The following is an 18,178-nucleotide window of genomic DNA, read 5'->3' on the forward strand; positions in this document are numbered from 1 at the left end:
ATATTTCTACATTGTTAATGAGTGAGAATACTAGGGATTCCAGCAAAACATATGATAATTTTATATATTTTGAATAGGGATAGAATGCTTTTTATGGCTGTGCCCCTTCCTGAACCACCCAATGAGGTGGTAAATATTGCAGCCATATTAACCGAATCAATTTCACTAACTTAAGCCCTGCCAGAAGACTCTCTAATTCTGGGGCAACAATGGCTGATCTGATTCAAAAATTTGTGCAAAACTCTGATCTTAATTATTTAATTAGCTCAATCATATCTTGTTCTGACATTTGTGTAAGCGGCAACTACAGATGCAGACTGCGAGTGTACCATAACATTTTTTACTGTGATGAAGTGAGTGAACCAGCATAGGTTATTAAACTGTCAGAAAACTAAAAAAATAAGGTAATCGTTTGGAACAAAAACCAGTACGCAGACTGGCCCTTCAGGACCGGAGTTGTGCACCCCTGCTGTAATGACACAAGAATGTGAAAGAAGGCAACGAAGAGATGTAAGCCTGTCTTTTTAGGGTTTCTATTTTTGGTAAACTTCTTGTGCAGTTTATCAGCCAGCTTTAATATACATGGTCGGATCAATGCCTCAAGTCATATTTGGTATTTATTTTTGCCACAAAGAAGAAACAAATTGGAAGAGTACAGCGAACATCTCCGAAATGACCGCAGCTGTGGTGGATTTGGAAAATTGGGAAAGGCAATTCTGGGGAATGGACGCGCGTGCGAGTGCGCGCGCCAGTGTTGCCAGATTTCACAAAATAAATGAACTACTCGTAGTCAGAGCGATTGAGAGGCAAGTCGGGGGGATAGCAAATAAGTGGCTATTAAAAATAACTCCAAAAACAGCAACCAACGACTTGATGGTTTTTTAAATCGACTTCAGAAAAAATAAGCCCGAAGTCGTTTTACAAGGCAGCTATGGCGCGCGAGAGAGTGAGGGGAAACCATTGCAGAACATCTCTCTTCCGTATCTGTGCCGTTAGTTAATTGTTATTGCACTAGAAAGGTCGTCGCCATTCCTTTGCTCCCAATGAGATTGTCTTTATTTAAACTTCGGAATGAACAGTGAAAGAAATAATTCGCACTCGTTTATTCTAACAGAAACTGGAATATTTGACCACCAAGTGGCGCCACGTGAACACAATCTTGTACGAATGCTTGCCTGGTTGATGGTTTTTCGAAGAGTATCCTAAAGGGTGGAAAGCACAGCAGCACCACTTCGAGGAGGGATACACGGGAAGAGGAGACCGTAGCTTACACGGCAGTCAGTGGAGCGCGCTCTTTCGAAAGGAACAGACAGCAAAGTGGTTAGGGGAACAGAAGCAAATCCGCGAGCGTGTGCAGTTCTCTACTAATGCACGTGAGCAAACGGCATAGTGGATGAAGAAATAGGCTACTTTCTTACGCTTGCTTTACAGCTACGGAGGAATGTATCAAATGCGACGGACTGCAAATTGGAGGTATCAGCTCGATTTTCTTCGTGGTATCCTGGTTCTGCACGTTGGCTTCGGGATGTGTGTTACTACTGGTAAGAAAGTTGTTTATCTCATTAGTATTCGGCCAACATGTTTTGACCTGTTAAGTTTTTAAAGAAACTTAAAGCGTAAAGATGGTTGAATCAACCTTGATTGAATATTACTGATTAGAATAATTTATGTTTAAACTTTCCATTGTAAGTACACTTTGTATACATGTTTTTGCATATGCTACTATATTTATTAAATTGCCTAATGCTGGAACTGTGTGGAAAGTGATCCCTACGATGAATCTAGGTTTAGTTAGATTAACGTATCTACGATAGCCTGTGCAAACTGGTTCTTTATATTGTTATGGCCCTTCGAAATCTATTCTAATTACAGAAAGATTTTTGGTTTGCCCCATTAAGCACATTGGGTCGTATCTTAAGCATATAGAGTTTAAGTGGCCTAGTACGGAACTAGAGTCACTTAACTGACAGCGCGACACCTTGAAATAAACGATGTAGATGCTTGCTGCGTCACCTCTTGGAAACCGCTGAGGATGGGGTTGGTTGTTGCAGAACTCATGACTGCCACTAGAGGGAAATGTCATGCGATAAGCCTTCAAATGCAATATTTTACATATTTTTGAGTTCTAAGAATTGGCCTTTCACATGAATGTTAATTGGCAGATTTCACTCCATACCAAAGGTGCTTGAGTGTGTGTGCAGGAATCAATTTTCACTTTATCTTTGTGTTTCAAGTTATTGCATCCTACTTCACAAACCCAGGTATGAAATGCGCATGAATATAAAATGTGAGCGAACAAAAAGATCACAAGAAAAAGAACCAAAAAATGCAACAAATTCCTAAAAATGGGTAATGAAATGAAAAGTTTTTCTAACATTCAAATATCATAATGAGTCCATTTGTCAAGAAGTGGTCATACCAGTAAAATCTGCACAATTTCACTGAATGTCTGCCCCCAATTAGTTTGCCATATCTTTTCTTTAACAATGATCACATCAGATTAATGTCATCTGTTTCAGGGAGTTTAAGCTATAACAACATTCACCTGATATATTAAAATTATTTCACAAATTGAAATCATAATGGAAATTTAAACTTTAAGAGCACCCTTTCTCTTGCACCAATTTCAGGTTTAAATAAATTATGTCTTGTGAGTTTTACCTCTTGGAGGACTTTACAGAACTTCCGTTGGTAAAGGACTAGGGTTAAGTAAAGATAAAAAGCCATACACATCCCAGTTAAGCCTTGCTTCACAAAGGTTTTACAAATGTTCTCCATTACTAGAAGCCTTGCATCACGGCTCTTCCTGTAATTACCTCAATCAAGAGAAGCCAGTACGGGAATCAATAGCAGGGAGATACTGTATGAAAGTAGTATTTTACAAAAATAGTTTTCACATATTCCCACCATTCACTTCTGATTAATTTAATTTGTGCTATAAAATACACTACACCTCGATGTAGATTATCTGCGTAGTTAGACAACTGGATGTAAATATGATGTTAATTATTGAATTAAATTTCAGTATGAAGTAGTTTCATGTGTACAGTTGAGTTTTTTCTCTTTCTGAGACAAGTTTCATTACACTGAATAAACTTGTTAACAGTGTGGTTTTTTCCACTGAATAATGAGTTGTGGGGTGTAATAGGCAGCTATACTAAGCACGCATTGTTACAGACTCTAGGTTGTTTTGAGTTCATTTAAGAAAGTGATGTTCATTTGTGATTTATTGGAACTGACATTTTAAAACACCCCATCAACTACATCAAAAAGATATTTTAAGATGCTTAATTAAATCATTTCTACATCTACACTTTCCACATTACAAAAACATTCCTCAATAAACATGTCATTCCAAATCTTTAAAGGGGGTTTGGATTTATATTAGACATAAAAAATAAAAACTTTATTGCAAATCCTTCACAGGATGCAATTACGTAGCCTTTTCATTTTTATTGAATGCCACGCTTCATGGGAGTTAATAAATACCAGGCATCAAGAGTGTTCAGCCAAGATGAATCATGTTTTTTGTTCATGGTGATAAGGCAACTTGAAAGTACATTTATGTAGACTTTAAGGTATTTGTGCATGAGTGTGCGTTTCTGCTTGCTGTTGCGTGTGTGTGCGCGCGCGCATGTGTGTGTTTGCACATACAGTATTATACACATGCATGTATCTGTTTTGGCATGCATGTGCTCATGAGTTTGAATGAGTGCATGTGCTTGCACATGTTTGTTGTGTGTCTCGTGTAGGCACTGATCTGGTGAAAGTACTGCATAATTTGATCCAGGTTCTCTGGGTTTAACCTGTTCACACTTATTACACATTACGCATACCTTTTCTGATGTCATTTGGAATGTTGATTTAGCTGTGTGCAGTTTATGTATGCAGCCACAGCCAGCTAAGGTAATGGTTCTATGACAAGGTACAGCTTCATGAACAATAAGAGAATACTTTGGATCGCCTTCCTTGATAATTTGAAGAATCACTGTGATTGTCTTCATATTTCTCTTAAATCTTAGCAATCTTACTCTGATTGGCTGGTGATTGTGAGTGCATGCACTACTTGACCAAAAGTATCTGGACACCCCTTGGTCTGGGGCTGTTTTTCATGGTTTGGGCTTAGGCCCCTTGGCTCCAGTGAGGGTGAATATTAATGTTACAGTATTCAGTCCCATTCTAGACAATTCTGCATTTCATCAGTTTGGGGAAAGCCCTTTCCTGTTTCAGCATGACAAAGTCCCCAGGCGCACAGCAAGGTCCATATAGAAAAGGTCAAGAATAACGTGGAAGATCTTGACTGGCCTGCACAGAGCCCTCTCCTCAACCCCATCCAACACCTTTTGGATGAATTGGAAGGCCAACTGCGAGCCAGGCCTGATTGCCCAATCGGTGCCTGACCTCACTAATGCTCTTCTGGCTGAATGGAAGCAAATCCCTGCAGCAATGCCCCAACATTTATTATAAAAACCTTTCTAGACACGTGAAGGTTGTTATAGTAGCAATGGGTGGACCAACTCCATTAATCCCAATTACATAAACCAATTAATCCCCATAATTTTGGATGAGATGTTGGATGTCAGGTGTCCACATACTTTTGTCCATATTGTGTGGCTATACATATGGTACTGTATGTCCTTATAATTTATCAGAAGGTCTATATTTAAACGTAAAAGCATAAGCCTACATGACAGAGCCTTGGCTTTGGCCTTGGGTGAAATAGCCACTCCCCTGCATGCATGTAGAGAGAATATAAAGTTTGTGGAAGTACATTAGGAGGAGGGTTTGGGGGTAGCAATTACAGATGGGGGTTTTGCCTAGTTTGGTTCAGCCTGTGGATGCCATCTCTGCTTGGAAAAATGAGTGCTTTGGCTGAACCGGCTGCAGCATTGGGAATTGCACATATCTTTTCATGCCGGGAAATGGAGTTTGGGAAGTGTGAGAGGTGTTGACCATTAAAAATGCAATAAACTATATCACAGCACACTTTTGATTATACTCTTTGGGAAGGTTAAGTTGCTGTGGATGCATACATGAACAAGCTCTTCTCCAGATGAAATCATAAACATTCTCCATTCATTGTCCCTAATTTCTCATTAACCTGGCACAAAAGCAAAGTCATTTAAATTGCAGGTATTTTTTATGTTGTCTAATGATTTGTTTATAATATAGCTAAATATTGGATTGGCTTATTGTTGGGACAGGGAAAGCGGAATTGGAAGAAGGGGACAATATTGGTTGCAGCTTTGGGCGGGAGTGTGGTGTTTTCCTATTATTTTGGTAGATTTAAGATAAATGGAGACCAGAGTGGGGAATCCAAACCCTAAACATTAGCATGCACGTGTTGTATGTGTGTGATTAGTCCAGGGGTTCCCAAACCTTAATCTCAAAACCCAAAAAGCTGGCCACCCCCTGGCTGAGGACCACCACCACTACTATGAAGCACTGTTCTCCAACATCAACTACAGGCTACAAGTCAGTGGTTAACACATTGACATGTGGAAGAAGTTTAAGTCATGATGTCATTACATCATGGATCAATCTAAGGCAGGTATTCATTTGTTTAAATATAAATATTTAATAATTGCAGTAGAAATAGTGCCTGATTCAGGATGTGTAATCCAGAGGTTTATTTTACCACAGGTCTACAATGTGTGTTATGAGAAATGTGAAAATAAAGATATTTGAGAGGAAAAATATATTTTGCCTTCTGCTTTGGACCCCTCACAAACCCTAGATTGGGCAGCCCCATTTCACTCTCCTGTCTGACATGGGTGCCTCCTGTAGTTTGTGCTAAAGTTCAGATTTTTTCTAAATCAAAGCGTGCTGGTCTCTTCTTGGAGCTTGAATGTGTTAGAGTGCGCACAAAGTTATGACATTTGCACCAACTCTTTCAGGGTTCAATTATTAATGAGGTAAACTGCTCTTACATTAACGTTTGGTTTATAAACTATCCTAAGCACTTTTAGATGGCAGGACGATTGAACTGGACACTAATGAATTGCTAAATTGAGCTGAGTGAGTTTCATTTAGAAAAAACTTTGAATGTTATACCCCAAAGTATATTGCAAATAAAGTGGACTTTATTTTATGGTTTTGTTTTTAAGGGCTGACTTTTAATGGATCAGTGTTTTAAAAACACAAACACCAGTAGTCAGGCTTTATTCTGTATTATAGGGCACTTGGGAGATGTGCTCGGAGAATCCCCATTAGTTTATAAGTTCCAGCCGACTTAATTTAGACAAATATTTGTGTGCAGTTATAAACCATCTGTGGCTTATATACTGACTCACTAAACTTGGTAAAAAATTAATAACTCAATTGCTAGCTCAGCCTGGCTCTGTAGTCTATTCGGGCCACACTGACCTTGGAATTCCAGATTTGCATTGGAGTTCAAGTGGCATTTCCCCAATGCTTTTTGTGACTGTTGGCCAAACACCAGCAAGCAGCAGCCAGTACTGGGGGGGGGAAGCATGCTGAAACCACTCTGTGCCAGATCCACAATTTCCTCTCTGAAAACTGCAGCGTGGGCAAGGGAGAAAGGGCAGAAGGAAGGGTGAGACAGGGAAGGAGAGGGAGTGGTTGAGGGAGTAATGGATGAGGAATAAAGAATGTAAGGAAAAGAGGGATTTACAGAGGGAGAAATGGTGAGAGAGGCACCTCTGTAACTTTGGCGGCATCTTTTGGCAAAACTAATTTTAAACCTCTGTCCTGTACGAATGTTCAAACAACACATGCTACTGCAGCACAGCCTTGATTTATGAGTCTTTACTATGTATCATAAGTTTGGTTCCTCTCAGCCTGTGGATACCATCTCTGCTTGGAAAAATGAGTGCATTGGCTGAACCGGCTGCAGAATTGCACATATCTTATGTGCAGTCATTTTTTATATTGCATACATTTTCTAGTGATATGCCATTGCCCTTTGGGGGAACCTTCTGTTTTTGAAGTACCTATGTACATCAGAAACATAATTTTCTGCTTCACTAGTTTATTATAAAGGTTTTTGAAAGCATGGCCTCACACATCAAATCTAGAGTTTGAGGTGCATATGTGAACTACCAAAACTTGCCTATTTGTGTTCTTTTAGATAAGTGAGGCCAGCCAGTTTTGATCGCATGAGGTAGCTGCATGCATGATTTATTTTGGTTTTTGGTTATTCCTCATTGGTAGGACCGCAACCTTGCCTCAAGCCCACAATTCCCTCTCCATATCCCACACTTCCCACATTCTGTCTATACCCCTCACCTCCCTTGTCATCCCTCTGCTGCCCCTCAGTCTTCATCTGTCTATACTCTAACCTACACCTTCTATAACGCACTGCATCTATACGACACTCATCTATACCGCACACCATCTCTCATTGCCCTACCACAGCCCTTCAACTGACCTCCCTGTGGCTAAGGACCCCCACCTAAATAAAAAGTTAACATTTGCACCTGTATAGAATACTTGTTACAGTGGCTATTTAAGATTTGTATCATGCTACATGGAAACATGTCTGAATAATGTCATAAATCATAAATCTCTACAAGATGTGTAGATATTACTGCACTATACATGTGCAATAAACAATGATCTTAATATTAGCAAGGATATGTAAACCAGGCACATTTATTTGTATGAACATCTAAAATATTGAAAAAATTCTGCTCCACCATACGTTACTACAGACCTCCCACCCCATTTATCCATACTTTACAATTCATAAGCTGATTTTAATTATATGCTCTTTCACTGGGTTTGGGGGTTTAGGTTACTAAAAGAAACCTAAAGAAAGCATGGAACATGAACCCCATCATACTGGACTCTGCACAGCTTACAGCCATACATAAACATATGGATGACAATTGAGCACAGTTGTAGGATTTTGTTTTCCACATGGCAAAAAGATAAAGTATGAAAAAAGTGTCACCCTGTTTTTACTGGTTTATAATGGCTAAAATAGACTTGGTGTGACTGAGACCCACAGATATTGCAGAATCTAATAATGTGTAATATAGGCAATGCACTGCATGCAGTGTAAATATGTTCTGATACACAGACCAGTATGTTATCTATATATTTTGGCCTGAAGCACAGCTGTATTGCCAGAGAATTATGCCTATTATGGTCATTTTGCATGATTTTTTCCACCATGCACCGTTTCACAGAGATTTGAAATTGTTGCCCTCATAAGGAACATGTCAATATGATTCATTGCTGTTTTAAGGCAAGCTTAAAAGTTGACCCTAATGTAGGAAACCATTTTTTCTTTCCTCTTATTGCGTGCCATGTGTAATCTGCACATTCCAATAATGTGTAGAGCCAGCTGTTTATTTTATACTTACTGCTACCTTTCTTTGCCTGGATTCCAACTTTTTTACAGATTGTATCAGGATTATTTTTGCTTGCATATGGTTGTAAGAAAAATGTTGCTTTTTAAAAGGTTTCCTCTCTGTTTTTTTATCCTGTTTAGTTCTTTTAGGGTGGGTGTATTACACTGTTGGGAAGTGTTTCTGGACAGCATTCTCATAAATGTGTGATATACTGTATGTGCAGTAGCATTCAGTTATTACAGATAAAACTAATAGTTATAAATGCTATAAAAGTTATGTGTTCAAGTTAACACAGAAGGGCATATACATAAGTGTTGCACATTATTGTATGCTGTTTACCGAATGATTTTTTGCTGCTATAAATGCTAAAATTGCTTCTGATACTGAGAAGATTTATGTAACCTGGCCACACTAGTTTGATGAGGCTAGTTGTGTCCTGCAGGTGAGGTCTCCTGGTCAGAGATGACTGACATGGCAGGGTTTGGGGCTTGTCCAATCAGGAGCTCTGTCAGGGACACAGAAGAGAGCTTAAAAACTCTGCATGACTGCCCCCTGCTGTGCTGAAAAATGTATAACACCCCCTAAAGTAGATTTCCTCCTCAAACTAATTACAAGGCAATTGGGGGAAACGGCTTGTTGTTAAAACATCTCTTCAGCGGCGTTAAACGGGTAATTCCTGCTTTCACGGCAGAACGTTGACCCTGAGCGTCGGTGCTGGGATCAGGAGCTGGATTGCCGGCCTTTGACATGAAAGAGGGGAAGCTTGCTGATAGGGATCACATCCAGACTACAGCTGTCATCCAGACAGTATAGCTTAGTATTGGCAGGACAGAGGGATTATGGGCCTTTAGAGCTTTAAAGCCGTGATCATTATCGTGTCTCAGTTTGATTTCAAGGGTCATGGTGAGGCCTTGGCTCATTTTCTTGTCAATTGTGAAGACTGGGTGTCTCCTAGGGGTGTGCAGAGACGTAATTATCTGTATCTGTTCCTGTTCAACCAACAAAAGCACTTTTAGATGGCAGGACGATTGAACTGGATGAATTGCTAAATTGAGCTGAGTGAGTTTCATTTAGAAAAAACTTTGAATGTTATACCCCAAAGTAGATTGCAAATAAAGTGGACTTTATTTTATGGTTTTGTTTTTAAGGGCTGACTTTTAATGGATCAGTGTTTTAAAAACACAAACGCCAGTAGTCAGGCTTTATTCTGTATTATAGGGCACTTGGGAGATGTGCTTGGAGAGTCCCCATTAGTTTATAAGTTCCAGCCGACTTAATTTAGACTAATCTTTGTGTGCAGTTATAAACCATCTGTGGCTTATATACTGACTCACTAAACTTGGTAAAATTAAGGACTGGAAGAAGAAAAAAACCTGGACTGGAAGAAAAAAAACCTAGACTGGATGAAAAAAATACGAAGCCCCCTAAGCGTCATGGTGGGGATTTTTTATTTTTTATTTATTTATTTATTTATTTATTTATTTATTTTGAGCTACTTTTGCTTTCCCTCGCAGTGCTTTTGCATTACCTCGCAACGTTTGACATTCACAACAGTTACACACAGGCTACCTTTTCGTGCAACTCTGGTAATTCATCTTACCCTGGCTCTACATTTTGGACGGTGCAGTGGCATGCGCCCTTTTGTAATGTCTAATGTTGATAAAAACGGAATGTCATTGCTTGCATTGATTTGTTAACGTCGTTTTGTTACCGGTGTTATGTAAGGAATAAACACGACGGGCTGTCCCGTTATTGGAAATTATACAATGGCTTGGCTGAATACTCGATTCTGATTGGTACAAGGGTGGGCATTATTTCTCAGTAAAGGGACACCTCGGCCTTTTAACAGTTCTAAAATCAATGCGCTACAAAATCCAGTATTCTAAAGCAGTTTAAACGGCAACATTATTCTTTCGCTTTTGAATTGTTGTTACATCCCCTCCTCTTTTCAATATCCAATATCACAATTGATGGCAACGTTGAATCACATTCTCATTTTATACCATACAATTAGTTTATACCATGTACCATACATTTTTTGTAATTCCATTATTTAATAAAACATGCATAAAGTCCATAAGTCAATCAAATTCGTCTCCCTAGCACTGTCTTGCTTTTTGAATGGTGTGGTCGCGCGGTATAGACATAACGTCTTTCTAAGACCCTCTGAAACGGGTTTTGAATGCCAGCTTGCTTTATGATAGGTTCGCCGTCACGAGGCAGCTGCTGTGTGCCGGAGTTCCAGATAGCTACTCTTTCTCTCTGCCCGTGTAACGTTAGATAGAGGCTATGAGAACTCGACATGGAGCTGACTTTTTTTCCCCCGAATCCGAATAATAACGAGCAACTTCGGGTAGAAGAAATATATTTCCATCGCATTATTTGTGCTTTCCTGAATACAGTATTCGGATTCGGATACATTCCTAGTGTCTCCCACTCAGGTTTTTCTTTTTTTCATATTTTTCCTCGTATAATAATATAATTTTGTTAACAACCAATTAAAACTGAGTAGTACTTTTCAAATGAGAAATAATGGCCTTGTACGTGCAGTTTAACAGTACTGTTGAGAAATTCCAGACGTGTATTAGTGTATGTATGCAAAAATAAGCAGCTGTCCAATCAGACTTTATTAATGAATGAATGGAAGGTGATCAGTGTCCTACACTACATGTAGCCTATGTGTAGGACAATCCATGAGAAAATGGCTTCTCATTAGCTTCACTCACTCCACAGCTGAATGGTTCCTGCTGTTTGAATGTGCAGTGATTTAACGACTCTGTGTTCTATGGCTTCTCTTATGTGCATAATATGAAAAGAAGTAAAAATCCTATTTTGAAAAAGGAGGGAATGGCATTCGTGGCCACCAAATCAGAAAATCTTGTCTTGAAGGTGGTCTTGGCGATCGACCAAGATGAGAGCCTGCCTCAGTGCTTTGTAATGTGAAAGTAATTAGCTGTGGTTTCACAGAGCGTGGCAGCATGTGAAATAACACTGAGGATGCCGTGCAGTGGGGGCCCGACGCCGGCGTGGGTATAACTCCCCTCACCTTCTTCAAACATAGGTAAACAGCAGTGCCTTCAATTTAGCAAATGTGCAGAGGGCCTTTAGAGGGGCCCTCACAACCTCTCTAACGGCAATGTTTTTTCATGTGAAAAACAGCCGGACTGCTTTTCCTTTGGTAACTTCCAACACGTTTTTGTGCTCAGCACAATAGGAAAAATGTGTGGTTCTCCGTGTAGAGTGGGCAGTGTCTCCAGGTGCAGACGTGTCCTTTTCCCCGTCTGAGCTCCTGCTTCATAAGACACTCATTCAGATGTGCAGATAAGACAGCCTGCTCTGAAGAGTGAAAAAAACTTTGATTACCCCTCTGGCAGTAATACGCTAGATTGAGGCTCCCCTGTGTACTGTTTGGATGCATCTGTAGTTCTGTGAAACACAGGAGACCAGGGTGTACAATTTTTATCACTGTCTTCATTTTTTTCCTCCCAGTATATGCACAATCATGCATGTACATAAGTTTATTGCTCTCTGTCCCAGCTACCCCTCTTCAGCGCACACGTAAGCTGGTATCACAAGGTTTAAATAACACCCAGTGAAAAAAAACCCAGACCCAGTGCACATGCTACTGGTCACACATGGTTAAATGATGGTGCGCTGCATTCCATGCCAGTTTTCTGGCCTTCCCATCTCCACACTCTACATGTTTGCATATTGTGTAGCAGTGTCCATTTTGTTCTCTGGCTTCAGTCAGTATCAACTCAAAGGTCTTCTTTTTCTTTTTTTTTTTGTTGAAAAGACAGAGAGCCTGACTAATGGCACTTCCTACCATCCGAGTGAATGGTTCTCACTCGTCCCATCCTTGGAGCTTCTCCAACCTAGCTTCCCAGTGGTATAACAAACTTCCTCTACAAACAACTCAGTCACTGCCCATTTTCCGCTGCGGTCTGAAGATGCATCTCTACAGACTGTACCTTGACTAACCCTACACCACTACTCCGCAGAGTTACTTTCAATCTAGTATCACTCTCTTGTATCACTTGTACCTGGATCTTATAGAGCTTTCATGTTACACTTGTATCTTCATCTAGTACTTCATCATATCTCCTGTAATCATGCCTCACTTCTAGTTTGACTTCCCATAACTGTACTAGGCTTACTGTGTGAACTAGACTTGATGTTTATGGGGATGGATAACTGATACTTAGAGAATTGTACCTGGACCTGTGTTCTGTAGCTGTTCCAATGACCTTCAGTATGCAGTTATTGTACATCACTTAGGATGAAAGCATCTGCCAGACAAAATGTAACATGATTTAATGAATGCTGTTTGTTACACAACAGCATGTACTATTATTCTGTACTTGTGTGCAGCCATGAGTGTAGGGGGAGCATTGGGAGGAGACAATTGATGTGTCCATCTGAAATGTATGTCAGCCTCTGCCTGAGAGCTTTTCGTATACAGCAGAAAATGACCCATTTGAAACGCATGAATGAAAGCAGGAATGAAAATAAAAGCAAAAAAGACAGGCACCAAGCCAATTGGGCACTGAAAGAACTATTAGATGAAAAAGATTAAATTTAAGATTGAATGAATGAATTAACTAATTAATTATTGCATTTAGCACTTTTCCGAACGCTCAAAGTGCTTTACAGTGATGAGTGGGAATTCACCTCACCCATTACTGAGCTACTTCTAAAATTATGAAGTTAGGTTTGTGCTCTAACAGTAAACTAGTTGCTTAAAATGTGAATATTTTCACATTTTAAGGGTTGGCCATTAACCCCATCCCAGCACCAGAGCCCATTGATTGATCCCACAGATACAGTTCTAAATGTCTTCCATGTGTAATGTGCTAGCCAGTTCTGTTAGCCAAATTTTATTTTTAAAATAAAATTAACTAGATCATCATAATTCAGACCATATATTTTTTAGGAAATTTTTTTTTTTAATGAAAAAAATAAAAATGGAAAAACACCAAGCAACACCCATTAATATTTTGGTACAGGGTTACTTTTACATCTAAGCATTTAGCAGAACCTCTCATCCAGTACAGCTTACATAAGTGCATACATACAGGTCTAGCCAGCATACCACGTTAATGCCAAGTCGTCAGGATCACAACCGATAGTAGTAGTCAATACATAATCTTACAACATTAACCTAGGTGCCAGAGAAAAATGGAGGAACTAATATTGGGAAGAAATTGGGTTGGGAGGATATGCTTTTAAATTTAGCATAAGCATGACTTATAAACACTACAAAATGTTCTGCATGAACCTAAATTTGGGCTATGGAATAGATGACACAAATTCTGCAAAAATAATTGGAAAATATTGTGAAAAATTTGGGGAAATGGAAATTGGCCTCCTGTTTAAATCTGAAATGATTTAGGTCTGAAAGGATTTTGGAAATCTGAAAAACAGCCTTGTAAACACCTCGACCTTGTGCTGGACCATATACTTGGATGAAATATGTTTCCATTCCATCGTATTTCAGGCTGACTAAAAGAGTCAGAGCATTCTCCCACAGGTAGCAGTAAAATTCTGCCCTGACAATGGCCATAAATAGCCTTAGCTGAGTATTTTCATAAATCCTGTATTAATTTAAATTTATCTGCATTAAGCTGCAGAACAAAGTGTCATTGATTGACAGTGTTTTCATTGATGTCCATGGACCAAAGCTTTAGAAAGAGGTGTTTATAAGAGAAAGTCAGACTTAACAATACTGAAAGCTTTTCTTGTATGTATTCTTTACTGTCAATGACCTTTTGCTCACATAAACATTAAAATGGCAGTCAAAACAAAAACCCAGTAAACTGTAAACAAAACAAGATTCAATTTGAAAATTTTTTGCTCCTGCAGCTTGTTTGCCCAGATAAGAGTCAACTCATTCAAATCCCTGCTGATGTGTTGTTAATGTTGTGAAACCACTTAATTTGGTTAAATATGATACCATGATACTGTTTTTCCAAAGTGTTCAGGAGCACAGGAAATCATCTAGCCCCGTGTTCAATTCTTCAAATGTGGAATATTTAATTTTGCTGTCATAGATTTTACTTCATAACCTTTACGTGCCCAGTGTGTGCTGTTGGGTGATTTTATGATGGAAAAATAGTTGTTTTTAAAGGTTTCCCAAAAGTGCATGCTACCATATGGTGGTCATGGAATCATATACCAAAGAAAAATGGGGGAAGGGGGTGGAGGGACTGTGAGCTAGAATTGCTCTGGTTCAAATGCTTTGGCTTTTACTGTACTTGCAATGATTTAGGCTATGTTTTGCATGATCGCTAGTTCATTTACCATAAATCCCATATTTCACTAATTTGCAGTTCTTATTTCATATGTAAATGTTAATATTTATGCTGGCAGGAAAAAGAGTTGATTTTCTGAGATATATTATTATTATTAATTTAGTAAAATAAGAATAATCTGGCTGATCCAGACTGAAACCTGTGAACCATGTGGGGTAACAAGTGTAGTAAGTCTTTTTAAGTAAGAAATGTAAAACTGTTTAGAATAAATATTTCCTTGACCATGGTGCTTTTTAGACTAAAGCTATTCATAGAAAATTCATAGAATCATTTGCAGCCCCCCCCCCCATCCACAACTTGCAAGCTGCATCCAAAAACTGGTAATGTGTTTCTTGGCAAGGTATAGATGTTTCACTGAGGTAAAGTGAAGTGTTCCATAGCATTTCGACTGCATCTGTAATAAGCCAAGTTTTATATTTGTGTGAACAGGGTTAGTGAGGACAGGAAAAGACAGAAGGTAAAGAGTTCAGAGTTTGCTCTCAATTACCATGGCCATGACTGTGGGCATTGGAAAGCCTGTAATCCAAGTTTGTACTCTGTTTACATTGAAGCTGAAACCTGCAGCTTAGGGCACCTAGATTTCCCATGATTAAAACGGCCCTTTGTGCAAACTGCAGTCTCCTGCAGGGGAGATCTTTTGGTTTCATTATGTGAATAAACGCATGAACTTAAGTCAGTTGGCATTGGTGTGGTTAGTATTCCATTCCACACTATGGGACAGATCAATGCTTGAAGGACTTAGGCTTTAGCAGGATGTGCCACCCTGGAGATCCATGGCCAGGCACTTTCATTGGTTATAGTATACTTTTTTGGTGCTGCATAGTATTTCAAACTTATGCTTTTGTGTACCCAATCTTGCATGACATTATCGGTGTTAATTACCAGGGACTGATGCATGTTAAGCTTTCGTCTCTTTGACCCCCTCCCCCCATCCACATCCTTTCTTCTTGTCTGCCCTGCTTCCTTTCTTGTCTCTGGTACTGCCATAGTGCTAGAAGGCAGTGAGTGAACTGCCAGGGTATATTTGATATGGTATAACTCCAGTGAGCTTTCATTCGTCATTCGATCCAGCGCAGTCCAGGAAATGTCCCGTCTGCATTTATTACTGTGTATACAACATTTTGCAGGCCTGTGCCTTTTAAATGGATGACCTAATTTATAATTGAATTTTATTCAAAAAGACAAAACCTTCCTCACACCCTTATTTTCTCCTTCCTGTGTTTGCTGTGCAGTGTCAAAATTTACCTCCTCAGTCTAACACTTCTGTCTTCTAAATCTTTCTTCAAGTCAAAGACATTGCAGAGTCAAATTAGCCTATTTTAAATGTATCAGAGAAAAGCTGTGTTTGCAGAAAGTTTGAAGGTTTACCCAGATTTTGAGTGGCCTTCTGGCCAGGACAATACCTGGAAAAGATTCATCAGTCTGCATCAGTCCAAGCAGTAATAAAGGTATGGAGACAGGAGAGAGCTTTACAGCCCTGGTCTTCCAAGAGATTAATTTTGAAGCACTCGTTGAATTGATTTGTTATTGTATTGTTTCCGTGTTGTGCCTAGAAACAGGAGATTCTAAGGCTAAATGGAATTTTGGTGTCCTCATCGGGTGTCTATATACAAACCAGATGGCCAGCTCTGTATTTTCAGGATTGAAACTTGTTTCTGCTATTGCTGAAGCTCCATAGAATGTCTGTACAGTTTCTAACATAGCAATGTGGAGAGAATGAAAACCTGTGGATGTTGGGAAAATTAGCAGTGACTAATCCTTTGTGAATTGTCAACAATCCCTGTAAATTTGGCTTGGGGCCTAAAGAGTGTTCATGGATGTGTGAGAATTGGAGTGCACCCTCTCAGCAGAGTAATGGGGTGTGGAAACTGACTGAGAGTAAACTCTGCTGGTGTACGGAGTCGATTAGTTCACTGAAAAAAATAATAGCGAATAAGAACCAATGGCAGTGAGCTAATGTAATATAAAACGAATGACCTTTCAAGCTGCATAAGGGCGTTTACTTGGGAAGTACACATTTTAGTAATAATGATGAATTGGTGTTACTGAGTAGTTAGAGATGCTGGAGTTAAACAATAGTATAGCTCTAAATCCTAACTTAACATAATACAATCAATGCATTCCTCTTTTTTTAAACTTGAGTGAAGACCGAAAGGTACATTATATGGTGATGAACTGGGCCCAGCGTCTGTGTCTGAAATCACGTAATAATTGAATTCAGTCTCTCGTATTTTGGGAAAAGTGATTTGCATTTGTCAGTCCATCAGGCTCAGAGATGTTGAACCCAAATTGTTTGGGGTGGAATCATCTTATTAAAACATATTAAAACATTAGGACATACACTCTTAAATAACTGATTAATACAAGTCAATTTAGATGTAGTTTAGAGATGCTGTGATGCACTTTGGACCAGTGGGATACCGGATGCATGGGCACTTTTCCAACCCAGCTAGCTAGCTGCATCATCTCTGTCAGCATCAGAGATTTATGGGGGTTGGGACTCCAGAAGGAGAGTCTTGTCTGTGAGGGAAAGATGAGAAGGGGGACACTGAAGCCCACAGAAGTGTTGTTGGTGGATAGCAGCTCAAACTGGCAAGGGTCCTGACCTCTGACCCATAGGAAGCATAAAAATAATGCAAAACATCAGGCTTGAATCTATAAATAAATAAACCCTTTAATAAATGACTGAATTATGCACTAGTGTACATACTCTTTGAGTGTAGAACATACAGCACAAAACTACAAGTGCAAAACACACAAGGCCCCATGTGAAGATGATGTAAGCTGTCATGCCTTGAGTTGAAACTCTGTGAGTACATGTAAACTAACTGAAGTTCATTTATTTGTCAGTATACATGGTCACTTTCCTGTCTTTGTCTTTGTCTTTAAGCACAATTAAAACCACTGGAAACAGGCCAGGCTGAGCAGAGTGATTTTCAGTTGAACTCATCTATGCTGTCTTTTCCCTTCATGGCGAGATTCTCTAAGCACGGCCTGCTTTTACATGCTCTGGCTCTGGCCCAAAGTCAATAATCTTGCCCTGAGAGGGAGATGTAGGCTATGCTACATCGTGCATTACGTGTTAACAGACTACGTGTAGATGGGGCTGATGAGAACAGCACAGGAAACTTCTGTCCCCTGAGCCAAAACCATAACAGGTTGATTCTAATTTGAACAGGACCCAACCTCTGAGAACTGTGATTATAAATGAAGGCAGAACTAAATCCTGACATTTGTATTATGTACAAACTATTATGGACCAGTTACCATAAATCCAGCCTCTATGATAAGGAATATCTCTCACACGCGCGCACACATGCACATGCGCGCGCGCACACACACACACACACACACACACAGATATGTTCCAGCAGTACACAGGCCATGTATACGCAGTCCAAATCAGACCCTCTCACATGTACAAACACTCAGGGTGGAGGTATTGCAGGAAATGAGACAACCTGCTCTGTGCAGTGAGGGGAATTGTAAGTTGCTCTGCTTTTTCTCAGCCTCACCCTGCACACTTGTAGCACTGCCTGAGTAAGTGTG

The 18,178-nt window shown here is 39.6% G+C and overlaps 1 protein-coding gene across 7 annotated transcripts in view; it reads left to right on the forward strand.

The window, feature by feature from the left end:
* The first annotated feature begins 717 nt into the window (after positions 1-717).
* Positions 718-18,178, forward strand: part of LOC135256561 (inactive tyrosine-protein kinase transmembrane receptor ROR1-like) — a 60,384-nt gene continuing 42,923 nt past the window's right edge. For 4 of the 7 annotated variants that reach the window (XM_064338453.1, XM_064338450.1, XM_064338449.1 and 1 more), the window contains exon 1: positions 721-1,541. In XM_064338453.1, coding sequence (XP_064194523.1) covers positions 1,442-1,541 — 100 coding nt within the window. In that variant the 5' untranslated portion in view covers positions 721-1,441. Of the gene's footprint in view, positions 1,542-18,178 lie in introns of all 7 variants that reach the window. The other 3 variants (XR_010330458.1, XM_064338456.1, XM_064338455.1) reach the window with 3 other exon arrangements.

The sequence above is a fragment of the Anguilla rostrata genome, chromosome 6 (genome assembly GCF_018555375.3).
Source record: "Anguilla rostrata isolate EN2019 chromosome 6, ASM1855537v3, whole genome shotgun sequence".
Lineage (NCBI taxonomy): Eukaryota > Metazoa > Chordata > Actinopteri > Anguilliformes > Anguillidae > Anguilla > Anguilla rostrata.